Source organism: Acartia tonsa, chromosome 14 (assembly GCF_053477335.1).
Source record: "Acartia tonsa isolate MP-2025a chromosome 14, ASM5347733v1, whole genome shotgun sequence".
NCBI classification, from domain to species: Eukaryota; Metazoa; Arthropoda; class Copepoda; order Calanoida; family Acartiidae; genus Acartia; species Acartia tonsa.
Genome location: NC_137273.1, coordinates 28726788 through 28739656, shown reverse-complemented (window position 1 = coordinate 28739656; position 12869 = coordinate 28726788). Strand labels below are relative to the sequence as shown.

The 12869-nt window shown below is 33.3% G+C and overlaps 1 protein-coding gene across 9 annotated transcripts in view; it reads right to left on the bottom strand.

Moving 5' to 3' along the window:
- Positions 1–12869, bottom strand: part of LOC145305625 (uncharacterized) — a 63071-nt gene that overhangs the window by 27445 nt on the left and 22757 nt on the right. For 2 of the 9 annotated variants that reach the window (XM_080147311.1, XM_080147312.1), the window contains exons 1-3: positions 6847–6992; positions 5850–5899; positions 5479–5510 (exon numbers count right to left, since the gene is read on the bottom strand). The exons of 5 other annotated variants lie outside the window; for them this stretch is intronic. In XM_080147311.1, the coding sequence (XP_080003437.1) occupies positions 5479–5510; positions 5850–5899; positions 6847–6851 (87 nt within the window). In that variant the 5' untranslated portion in view covers positions 6852–6992. Of the gene's footprint in view, positions 1–5478; positions 5511–5849; positions 5900–6846; positions 6993–12869 lie in introns of those variants that run through there. 2 more of the 9 variants (XM_080147313.1, XM_080147317.1) reach the window with 2 other exon arrangements.

The window sequence follows — 12869 nt, the reverse complement described above, 5'->3', positions numbered from 1 at the left end:
GGGGGAAAAAATAAAAAAAATTGTAGCAGGGAAAAAAAATAAATCTTGTGCAGAATATACACCCCTGAGCTACAGACAAAAAACTAAGGGGGGGGGGGGGGAAGTTTGTACAGTTATAGGAAATGAAATTCAGTATAAAAGTTTGGGAGGGCCGTGTGGGCTAGTTTTTATAGTTATCAACCTAATTCTTTTGGTAGGCTCTCTTATATGACTGGATGTACACATAAAACTTTGAAAATTGAATTTCGGCACTTTCCTTCTTGGGGCTTGTGGAGCACAAAAAACCCCCACTATGTGCCCAGCCAATGCAAAAACTCCAAGATCCCCAAAAATGCATTTTTGAATATTGACCAAGTTTAAAGTTTTAGGTTAATCTTTGTCATATTTGAGAAGGATTCCCAAAGCTAGAGATGAAAATATCAATTACTTATAATTTTACAGCTTCGAGAAGTAGCCTACCTAGATATTTAGGATTTTGTAAAAAAGACTGACTATTGAAATTACATTTTATATGCAAACTTTAAATTATCGTCAAACTACCAAAAATTGAGCTACAGGAATATGTTATACCTTTTTTGAAAGCTTATTGAATATACTATACGATTTTAAATTAGTTTTTATACGTTTACTTATAAAACTTATGAAAAAATTGATGTCAAAGCATTCCCCCTTAAAGAATCAGGAATCATAATATTTTGTAATGATACTCTCAACTTCAAATAGTTTGATCTTTTTTCAGCTAACGATGCCGCATATCAGACCTTTACACATGTTTAACCAAGGCACTCAGTGAATGAATCCCGTTGGTTTCAATGGCGGCATCGTTAGCTGAAATTTTTTTTTCGCAGTTTTGTAGGAGCGGTCGGACCCATTTTATAGCAATTTTTACACAAAAAAGACAAATTAAAATATTTGTCTTTACAAATCATTTTATCGTGATATTTATAGTTCTTGATGCAATTTTTTGATACAATCCCTTATTCTTAATGCTTAAAGTCTTTAAAGGATATACTCCCCCCCCCCCCCCGGAGTATGGGGGGAGGCCCCCCATGCACACGCCTAGGAATATTCATTTAAGCTATGTAATCGAACCTGTTGCTTTTAATCAATTACCATTCTTTTAAAATCAAATGCATAATATCTTAAATGTTTTAATTTGATAAAACTAAAACCTATTCCACTCCATATGCACGCCCTAAGAATTAAAAGAGTTCAGCAAACTTGTAAAGAAACTAAAAGATTTAAGCAAATTTGTTAATAAATGTATGAAGGCCTAGTGATCTAAAGGGATAAGAGAAATTGATGTACATTACCAATAATGATACACAAACTTACCCATCTGTAGATTACAATTATTGGTTGAAAAGTTATGACACTTAATAAACAAACAAGAAAATGTTATTATAAAACTTTGGGGACTAGAGTGATAAACAGCCCAATGTCCCCTTCCTTCCTGATAAAGGCCCTATTGCAGACAACAAATCCTTTGATTGCAAGGCCTTTGGATTAAAGTTTTTAGTGCTTTTGGGGTGATTTGTGATATATTTGCTTTTATTTTTAAAACAAGGATTGTTTTGTCTACAAGTAGCGCAGCAATAATAACAGGTCAATTTTTTAATGAAAAAGTACAGTAAAATGGGTTATAGGAAAATAGAAAATTATTTTACAAAATGTTATTAACATGTTTCCTTGTTTATAGTTATTAATGTCAACAAATCCAGGGATCTAAAGGGATAAGTTAATGGCCGATAAATTGATGAACTTATCCAACAATGATACACAAAATTACCCCTTCTGTAGATTACAATTAGTGGTTTAAACGTTTGGACACTCGTGACTCAACATTTGAAAAAAACAATTAAAAATCAGTAAAAGCCTTTAAAGTTGCTAAACCAATGGATAATAAAACGTTATTATAAAGCTTTGGGGACTAGTGTAATAAACAGCCCAATGTCCCCTCCCTTCCTGAAACAAATCAATTGATATACCTATAAGTATTTCATTGATAATTTATTTAAGGGGGGGGGGGGGGTGTAACATTTGGTGACTTGAAACACGACATACCAGCAATTTTATTTTGGGCGCTACTCTCTTAGTTTTAAAGATAATTGGGTAAAATCTTTTGGGTTGTGTCACCAATCACCCAAAGTTTTGGTATCTTTAAAAAAAACTGCGGCGGAATCGCCGTTCACGGCCGTTTTCCGCCACCACCTAAATTTTTTTTATTGCATTTCTCGCTGAATTAGGCAATTTGGAATCATTTGAGACCGTGTTATTTTTTCAAAAATTTTTCCCCTCATAACTAATCCTGTGGGGGACTTCATTTTCAAATTCTCATTTATCAAGGTATATCTTAAATTCAGTGCTTCTTCTGTGCTTTTAAGATATTGGATCCAAATCATTTTAGGGTTTCACTAATCACCCCAATTTTTTGCATCTTTAGAAAAAACGGCGGCGGGCACGCCGCTCCCGCCGTTTTAGCCGCCGCCGCCAAATTTTTTTTGCATTTCTCGCAAAATTAGGCAATTTGGAATCATTTAAGATAATGTTGTTTTTTTGGCGGCGGAAAATGGCGGTTAACGGCGGGAGCGGCGATCCCGCCGCCGTTTTTATTAAAGATACCAAAAATTGGGGTAATTAGTGACCCATCCCAAAAGATTTTACCCAATTTAAAGCAAAATTAACAGAACTATGAGTTTTTGTTTTATATTGGAATTCTGGGCACATAGTGCCCCCCAAACACTAAAAATATGAGTTCTGAGCTTATTTTTAAAGATATCAACCTGATTTTTTAAAAATAATACTCTTTTGACATAACTGAATCAACGAACCATTACAGATTTCATTTTGGGACTTTCCTTCTTGTGGCTTGTGGAGCACAAAAACCCCCCAAACACTAAAAATATGAGTTCTGAGCTTATTTTTAAAGATATCAACCTGATTTTTTAAAATAATACTTTTTTAACATAACTGAATCAACGAACCATTACAGATTTCATTTTGGGACTTTCCTTCTTGTGGCTTGTGGAGCACAAAAACCCCCCAAACACTAAAAATATGAGTTCTGAGCTTTTTTTTAAAGATATCAACCTGATTTTTTTTAAATAATACTTTTTTAACATAACCAAATCAACGAACCATTACAGATTTCATATTGGGACTTTCCTTCTAGGGGCTTGTGGAGCAAAAGATCCCCCCAAAACACTAAAAATATGAGTTCTAAGCTTATTTTAAAAGATATCAACCTGATTTTTTAAAAAAATACTTTTTTAACATAACCGAATCAACGAACCATTACAGATTTCTTTTGGGACTTTCCTTCTAGGGGCTTGTGGCGCAAAAGACCCCCAAAACACTAAAAATAAGAGTTCTAAGCTTATTTTTAAAGATATGAACCTGATTTTTTTAATAATACTTTTTTAACATAACCGAATCAACAAACCAGATTTCATTTTGGGACTTTCCTTCTAGGGGCTCGTGGAGCAAAAGACCCCAAAACCACTAAAAATATGAGTTCTGAGCTTATTTTAAAGATGTTAACCTGATTTTTATTAAAGAAAACTTTCTTAACATACCTGAATTAAGGAACCATTACAGATTTCATTTTGGACTTTCCTTTCAGGGTCTAGTGGAACAAAAGACCCCCAAAAACACTAAAAATATGAGTTCTGAGCTTATTTTTAAAGATATCAACCTGATTTTTTCAAATAATACTTTTTTAACATAACCGAATCAACGAACCATTACAGATTTCATTTTTGGACTTTCATTCTTGTGATTTGTGGAGCAAAAGACCCCCAAAAACACTAAAATTACTTTTTGGGGGTCTTTTGCCCCACTAGCTTCTAGAAGGATAGTCCCTAAATGAAATCTGTAAAAGTTACCAAGTTCGGTTATGTTAAAAAAGTGTTCTTAAAATAATCAGGTTGATATCTTTAAAAATAAGGTCAGAACTAATATTTTTAGTGTTTTGTGGTTCTTTTGCTCCACAAGCCCCTAGAAGGAAAGTCCCAATATTTTTAGTGTTTTGGGGGTCTTTTGCTCCAGTAGACCCTAGAAGGAAAGTCCGAAAATGAAATCTGTAATGGTTTCTTAGTTTGGTTATGTTAAAGAAGTATTATTTAAAAATATCAGGTTGATATCTTTAAAAATAAGCTCAGAACTAATATTTTTAGTGTTTTGTGGTTCTTTTGCTCCAAAAGCCCCTAGAAGGAAAGTCCCAAAATGAAATCTGTAATGGTTCCCTAGTTTGGTTATGTTCAAAAAGTTTCCTTAAAAAAATCAGGTTGATATCTTTAAAAATAAGCTCAGAACTCATATTTTTAGTGTTTTTGGGGGTCTTTTGCTTCACAAGCCCTTAGAAGGAAAGTCCTAAAATTAAATCTGTAATGGTTCCTTAGTTCGGCTATGTTAAAAAAGTTTCAATAACAAAAATCAGGTTGATATCTTTAAAAATAAGCTTAGCACTCTTATTTTTAGTGTTTTGGGGGTCTTTTGCTCCACAAGCCCCTAGAAAGAAAGTCCCAAAATGAAATCTGTAATGGTTCATTGATTCAGTTATGTTAAAACAGTATTATTTTTTTAAAAATCAGGTTGGTATCTCTAAAAATAAGCTCAGAACGCATATTTTTTGTGTTTTTGGGGGTCTTTTGCTCCACAAGCCCCTAGAAGGAAAGTCCCAAAATGAAATCTGTAATGGTTCGTTGATTCAGTTATGTTAAAAAGTATTATTTAAAAAAAAATCAGGTTGATATCTTTAAAAATAAGCTCAGAACGCATATTTTTAGTTTTTGGGGGTCTTTTGCTCCACAAGTCCCTAGAAGGAAAGTTCCAAAATGAAATCTGTAATGGTTCGTTGATTCAGTTATGTTAAAAAAGTATTATTTAAAAAAAATCAGGTTGATATCTTTAAAAATAAGCTCAGAACTCATATTTTTAGCGTTTGGGGGGTTTTGGTGCTCCACAAGCCCCAAGAAGGAAAGTGCCGAAATTCAATTTTCAAAGTTTTATGTGTACATCCAGTCATATAAGAGAGCCTACAAAAAGAATTAGGTTGATAACTATAAAAACAAGCCCACACGGCCCTCCCAAACTTTTATACTGAATTTCATTTCCTATAACTGTACAAACTTCCCCCCCCCCCTTAAGTTTATAGAATAGAATTTCCTAGGTATCTATTTATTAAGTATACATCTACTATATTCTTATATTAAACTATTGTATTTACGATATGGATGTTGAAATTCTTGTTTTTTGGGGTAGCAAAGAGGGTAATTTTTTTTAGCTTAATCCCATAAAGTTAGGTTGCGGTCAAATACTCCCATTAAGTCAAAGTGTTTTTATTTATAACCAAATATAATATATATATATGATGAGATGGTACATAATTAAGAACAGATTGACCTAATAAGAGCATTTGACTACAATCCAACTTTACTTAATTACGCGAAAAAAATGACCCTCTTATTATGTTTTTACTTTGCCCGAACAGTCTCCGTTCTCAAAACTTCCTAAAAAATAAGGATATTTTGTATATAAAGTACCTAGGTACCTACTTCAGTTATTTTGGTGCTTTTTCTCTAAGTATAGAGAACCGTTCCGACCGTCCCCCTCATTTTAAAAATAAATTGTAAATGTAAGGGGAAGGGGAGAGAATGCTATTTTTTTCTGCTAAGAATTACCCCTTGGAATAAACCTGCAGTGCCCTAATCCTGCTGGGTTACCCAGTGCCTAATGTAACCTAACTTAAACTGAGCTAAAGTAAAATAACACCAGTCCATCAACAACAAAAAAGGGGGTGGGGGGGAAACCACCATTTTTATTCTGAAAACAAAATATCCTTAATTTGCCTGAGTTATTGATATCTACTTTCAAAGGATATGTTTCCTCCCGTTGTCCACTGGATAAAAACAAGAGCTGAGATGGGTTTTTAAAAGATGCCGCGTTTTTTCTCGGCATTTTTTACGCTATGAAATACAAGCGCGGCATTCGCGAAATCTAAACAGAGTATACAACTTAAGAATTCAAAATTTTAAAATTATTATTTTAGACCATTTGTATAATGTCTAATATAGCTCTAAAAAGATATATTAATTAATATGCAGCAAAAATGGATTTAAGATAATTTGTTTTTGTTTTAAAAAAGCTGTACCAGCAAAAGCGAAATAATTAAATAAATAGTTGTATACTCTGTTTAGATTTCGCGAATGCCGCGCTTGTTATTCATAGCGTAAAAAATGTCGAGAAAAAACGCGGCATCTTTTAAAAACCCATCTCTGGATCTTTAAATCATTTTAGTGGTGAGAGCACAGCATTTTATGAAATGTCGCGCTGTGATTGGCTGAAATTTGGCTCACCACTAAAATGATTTAAAGATCCAGCTAAGGATAACAACATCTATACGGAAGAAGTGAAGCTAATAAAAACCTAATTTTAAGTGTATGTTCCGAACACACAACCTGGGATTGTAACACACCCTTCCATATAAACTATTTATATAGAGGATGCTGAAAATAGACATACGTTTTTAAGACAGTGCTAAGCTTATAATATCCTGCCTAATAATCCTTAGCATCAATCAATATTCTAAAAATTAAGTTATTAATTATTTATGCGTAGGTACCTATAGTCAAAAAGCCAAAATATTATTAATATTCTGATTAAAATGTTATGGGTATTAACTTTTTACTATTGTTTCTAATTGAAGTCAGTAACTGCTTTTAATAGTTCAGCGAGCCATGAGGGATTACTAAGTAACTTTAACGATTTTGAGTTTACTGTATAACCTGATTTTACGGACAGACATAGCCTACATGTATAATAGCCTCGCTACTGAGTCATACGTACCTCATTTTCTCTTATTTAAGGTATAACCTTAATTCCGCATTTTTTATTATCTTAAAAAATACCCCTTTAGATTTAGCAGTCTAACTAATAAAGGACGGCGGGAACATTGTTTTACCATTCTACAGCTTGGAGGAGTCATGGTGTTTCTTAGGAAAGGGGATAACCACCCCCCCCCCCCCCCTACTCCTTGTGCACTAAAATTTCTATTGGGGTGATGTGAAACTAGATTAATTCCTATAAAATTTTACACTATGTACTAAAATAAAGATCAAGCTCTAAAAGAAGATCATGCTTTCAAGGTATCACTGAAGATTTTAAAAAGTAATGCAGGTATGGGTTATGGGGTGACTGTACTAAGTGTCCAAACCTTATTCTACCATCCTTTTATAGAAAAAACATGATGTCTTCCGTCCGTAGCTTAAGATATTCAGGGCGACCACTCCAAAACAAAAAAAATATAGTATTTTTATAGTATATTTTTTTAACCCATATAGTATATATAGTATATTTTTTAAAACTCATATAGTATGATATAGTATCGGACTTAGAATTATTAAGTAATACATAGTATACATCATCAATAATAACTCAAAGCATAGCTGTTATCAAAGCAATTTCACATAGAAGTTGCTTACTCTGTGATTATTAGGCTAGGTATTAATGTGAGACTATAGGTTATTTAGGATAAAAGTTTACTTTTGGTTAGTATTTCACATATATTTAATCAGTTTTTGGATAAGTCTCAGGTTTAGGTGCTGCAGGCTATCTGGAAGGTGGTTTCTTGACAAGTAAAAAATTTAAATTTCTGTTTGAAGAGTTAGAGATCAACTTATAAAACAAAATATGCATCTTTTTGGATGTTATTAACATAAATGAAGAAAAATTAAAATAGGCCTCCAAGATCTGAACTTGCAGGCCTCCAGGTCCACTCTGGACAAGTTAGTTTTTTTATTTGAAGAGTTAGAGGCCAACTAATAAAACAGAATATGCATCTTTTTGAATGCTATTAACATATCTGAAGAAAAAATTTAAATCGGCCTCCAAGTTCTGGTCCTGCAGACTCTGGACAGGTAAAAATCAAACTTCCCTCAATTGAACAGTTAATGGTATATTTGTTAAAAAAAATGAGCTTATATTTGGATGTTCTTTATATATTTGAAGGAAAAAAAAAAAACTTGGCCTTAACCCTTACAGATCGGGCCCCAATTCCCACCTTAATAGATTGAGAGGGGGGGGGGTGGCTCAAAGAGACCCCCTTCTATCTCGGCTCCTGGTACAGATAAAGACGTAAAATTTTTTTCTGGTGGTTCATGTGTATTTTTAGAGAAAATTACTTTTTCTAGTCATAGCAGTCAGACCGCTCCTTAGCCGCTTTTTAGCAACCAGCCGCTAAATTTTAAAACAGCTGTAGAGCGGCCAATTTTGCAGCTAGGATGGCCAAATTTTAGGACAAACTTTTATTTTTCATAACAAAAAAAAATACTTTTTCTGATCATCGCTGAAAAACGTCAAATAAAATAAAAATTTTAAATTTAAGGAGTTAGAGGTTTATTAAACAACATAGGCATCTGTATAGATGCTATTTATATGTTTATAGAAAAATGACAACCGACCTCCAGGTTTTGTTGCTGCAGGCCTCTAGGTGGACTCTGGACAGGTAAAAATAAAAATTTCTTATTTATGTAGTTAGAGGTTAGTTTATAAAACACCATAAGCATCTTTTTAGATGTTATTTACATATCTAAAGAAAAAATACAATTGACCTCCAGGTCCAGGTGCTTCAGGCTTCCATGTAGACTCTGTTCTGAATGAACCTGAACTTGGATCCCGATTGTTAATATTATCCAAGTAAATACATATTCTGTTATATAAATAGACCTCTAACTCTTCATATAAGAAATTTGATTGTTTACCTGTTCAGAGTGGACCTAAAGGCCTGCAGGACCTGAACTTGGAGGCCGATTTATATATTTTCTTCAGATGTGTTAATAAGATCCAAAAAAAATACATATTCTGTTTTATAAGTTGACCTCTAACTCTTAAAATAAGAAATTTGATTTTTTACCTGTCCAGAGTGGACCTGGAGGCCTGCAGGGCTTGACCCTAGGTGCTAATTTAAATTTTTTTTCAGATATGTTAATTACATCCAAAAAGATGCATATTCTGTTTAATAGGTTGACCTCTAACTCTTCAAACAAAAATTTGAATTTTTACCAGTCCAGAGTGGACCTGGTGGCCTGCAGGACCAGAACTTGGAGGCCAATTTTATTTTTTTTCTTCAGATATGTTAATAACATCCTGAAAGATGCATATTCTGTTTAATAAGTTGATCTATAAATTTTACAATTTTTTTACCTGTCCAGAAACCACCATTTATCCTGCAGCACCTGAACCTGGAAACTTATCCAAAAAAATTATTAAATATAAGTGAACTACTACCCAAAAGTAAACTTTTATCCCAAATAACCTATAGTCCCACATTGATACCTAGCCTAATAATCACGGAGTAAGCGAAAGTGGTAAAATTTCCCCCTCACCCTTAAGCTAATTCTATGAAAAATAACTGATATCTAAATCATTATCAGAAACAAAAATATATTTTACAGGATTTTCTTCATCTCTTTTTTACTGTACCTAGAGCTTTATGCATTTTTGTCGTATCACAGTATCTTTTGAGCCCCCGCAGGGGCTAGAAATAGGAGAAGACCTACTGTAAAAATAAACCAAAACACTCCTTAAGAGGAGTTGTCACAAAACTGACAATATTTGTTTTTTGTTATATAAATGTAATATTATATAGTACTAGCGGCTTCGCCCCTAGCCTCTAGTAGGGGCTTTGCCCCCAGATGTGATAAAAAAAAATTAAGGTGAAATTCGTAAAGGACCAAGGAAATCTTCTGCAAAAAAAAATAAAGGACCTAGGAAATCTTCTGCAAAAAAAAATAAAGGACCTAGGAAATCTTCTGCAAAAAAAATAAAGGACCTAGGAAATCTTCTGCAAAAAAAAAAAAAAAATCCAATCGGTTCAGTGGTTACCGAGATCTTAAGCTTCAGACGGACGGACGGACGGACAGACATCATTCTACTTTGTATTATAGATATATAGTAAATTTTGGTCAAGTAAAGGTAATAATATATAGTATATATAGTAAATTTTGGTCATATAGTATGATATAGTATCTAAATTCATCCTATATAGTATATATAGTATGCAGTGGTCGCCCTGGATATTTCACTAACCCGCTGGACCAATATGAGTCTCCTCTACAGTGAAGCTTCTTTTGGGTCTAAGGAAGTTTTTTTTAGCTATATTGGGTAAGAGTAACCGTACCCCTCCCAAGAGAATCCCACCTATAAAAATATACTACCCCCCCCCCTCCTCCTCCAAAAAAATGGTTAGTTAAGATTTACACTCGAGTAGGGTTTAAGCTATTTTTCGCGACTTTCCCCGTTTACAGGCTTTCGGCCAAGCAGCTAATTAAGATATAAAAAACAACATTTTTGTATGCTTAATTTATCTGAAAAAATGAAGTCAAATAATAATAAACTAGGTTACTAAAACCTCTGTTCATTCATATATGTATGTATAGATATAATTTTACATTACAAAAAACACAAAAATTTAACTGATCACAAAAAATAATTACGGTATAAATATTACATCATAGAATACAAACTGACACGAAAAAACAGTTATATGACAATAGATTAGAAAACTTAAAATTGACTAAGAAATTATTATTTTACTAGCTTATAATATGAATAAGAGATCTTTTCCAGTATGGCTTTGAAACCTATTAATATCCGCTGGACAAGAATTGGTTCTATGGCATTCTGAAAAATCATGTATTATATCGTATTTTCCACAAAATTAAAAAATGTAAAATTATGGGATTTATACCTGTTTTGGCCGACCAAACTGGAATTAATCCTATAACGTTTCATTAAATTTACTTTCCGTGGAAAACTGTTTATAATACAATGCATTAAATAAATAAGAAGACATAAAAATCCTTCATTTTTAAGAACTATTTATATTTACTGTACATAATATATTAAAGATAAGAGATTTTTTAGTTTGTTTAATAGTTTGTCAAAAAAATTGCTACTAGATATAACACCGTATAACTGACCAGATTCACAGTTAACCATCAGAGATCTAAAGGGATAAGACAATGGCAGATAAATTAATGTACGTACATCCCCAATGTTTTTACACAAAATAATCCCTTAGTACCGAAGCCAACAAATGAGAAAACATTCATAAAAAACTTTGATGACTAGTTTAATAAACAGCCCATTGTCTACTCACTCCCCAAACTTGACACTCATATCATGTTAAAATTTCTTATCAGACTATTTTTGTTTCATTTGTTTGGATTAGGAAGCGGGTACTAGAGACATTAAAACCTTTGGAATGACCGTAGAATTTAACATAGGTTGAATTATCAAGTTGAGTGTTCAAACGTTTCAACCACTAATTTTAATCTACAGAAGGGTTAATTTTGTGGGTAATCATCATTGGAGATATAATAATACACTATTTTATCAGCCATTATTGTCTTATCTTTTAGATCCCTGAGAATTTAAGCTGATGTGTTTTATTTTGTCCTAGCGAAGCTACTCTATGAGTCACAGCAATCCGTTTTTTTACAAAAACATAGCTGAAATTTTATTTTTCTATTTTATTTTAAGTTTACTTAAAATTCTCGTGGAAGCTACTTAACTATTACATCATCTTGGTCTTATAGTGTATGGCAGGTGTCCCGTTTTAAGCCCATTATTGACACTATCATATGAATGAAGAATTTTTGCTTTAATGGATATAGAAAACGTGGATATTGTGAGAGATTCTCGCATACCCTGATTAAATGTTTCTCACAGTTGGCTAATATAACGATACCCCCCTCCCCCTCCGATAATATGACTACCCTAACCATGAGGTAACGTATTGACATACATATGAGGACCATATTAACAATCAAATTAACGACAAAAATTCCCCTGTTACAATATCCAATACTAGCGGCTACGCCCCTAGAGGCCTCTAGAGGCACTTGAGGATGGGGAGTCGAATTTGATAACCCAATTTCTTATTTTAGATTTTAAAAGAAAAATTAATTTTGAAAAATATTTTGGGGGGTTTAATTTTTTTTTTTTTTTTGGTGGGGGGATTTCCCCCCCATCATTTTTAATTTTAGTTGAAAAACGAAAAAAAAAAAATTGGGGGGGGGGGATTTTTAATTTTTGGGGGGGTTGGGGGTGTCCCACCCCACAAGAAAATAGTTATAAACCTTCCCGTGACTTATGAGAAGCTACCCTGTTAAGGAGAACCCGATCGGTTCAGCGGTTAGCGAGATCCTTCGGTACAGACACACAGACAAACATCCTAGTACTTTAGTATAAGGATATGCACGTTATCGTACTTGTCTGAGTTTGTTTATACTACAGAGTCAATTGGGGTCTAAAGTCATTTAGTTAAATTAGTATAACAACACAGTAGCTGGAATAAAAGCTACAGAAATCAAGAATTCAAGAATCTTAGTATTGTATAATGTATATTGTATATAGATGTAGTATTTTTAGATACTATAAAATAGGGTTGGGCCGGATATCCGGACATGTTCAATATCCGGCCGAATACCGGATATCCGGCTGAGTTTTAATGCCGGATATCGGGTTATCCGGCCGGATATCGAACGTTGGTCAGATATCCGGCCCAACCCAACAGTATAAAATATATGAGTAATGTGAATGATAAGAATGAAGATAAGGCATGAAATATTAGAGTTTTTTTTATATTCTAATATTTTTAACACATGGAACAATTTTTAGATGATTTTACACAAATGGCAAAACAGACGCACGCAAATACGCGAAAAAGGTCAATTTTCCCTAATAATTTTCTAAAATTATGGTCGGTCCGTCCGTACGTCTGTCCGTACGGCTGAGACGGAAAGCTTTTTTCATTAATTTAGGCATGTTAGAATTGTCCTATCGATTTCAAACTTTGCATGATGAGT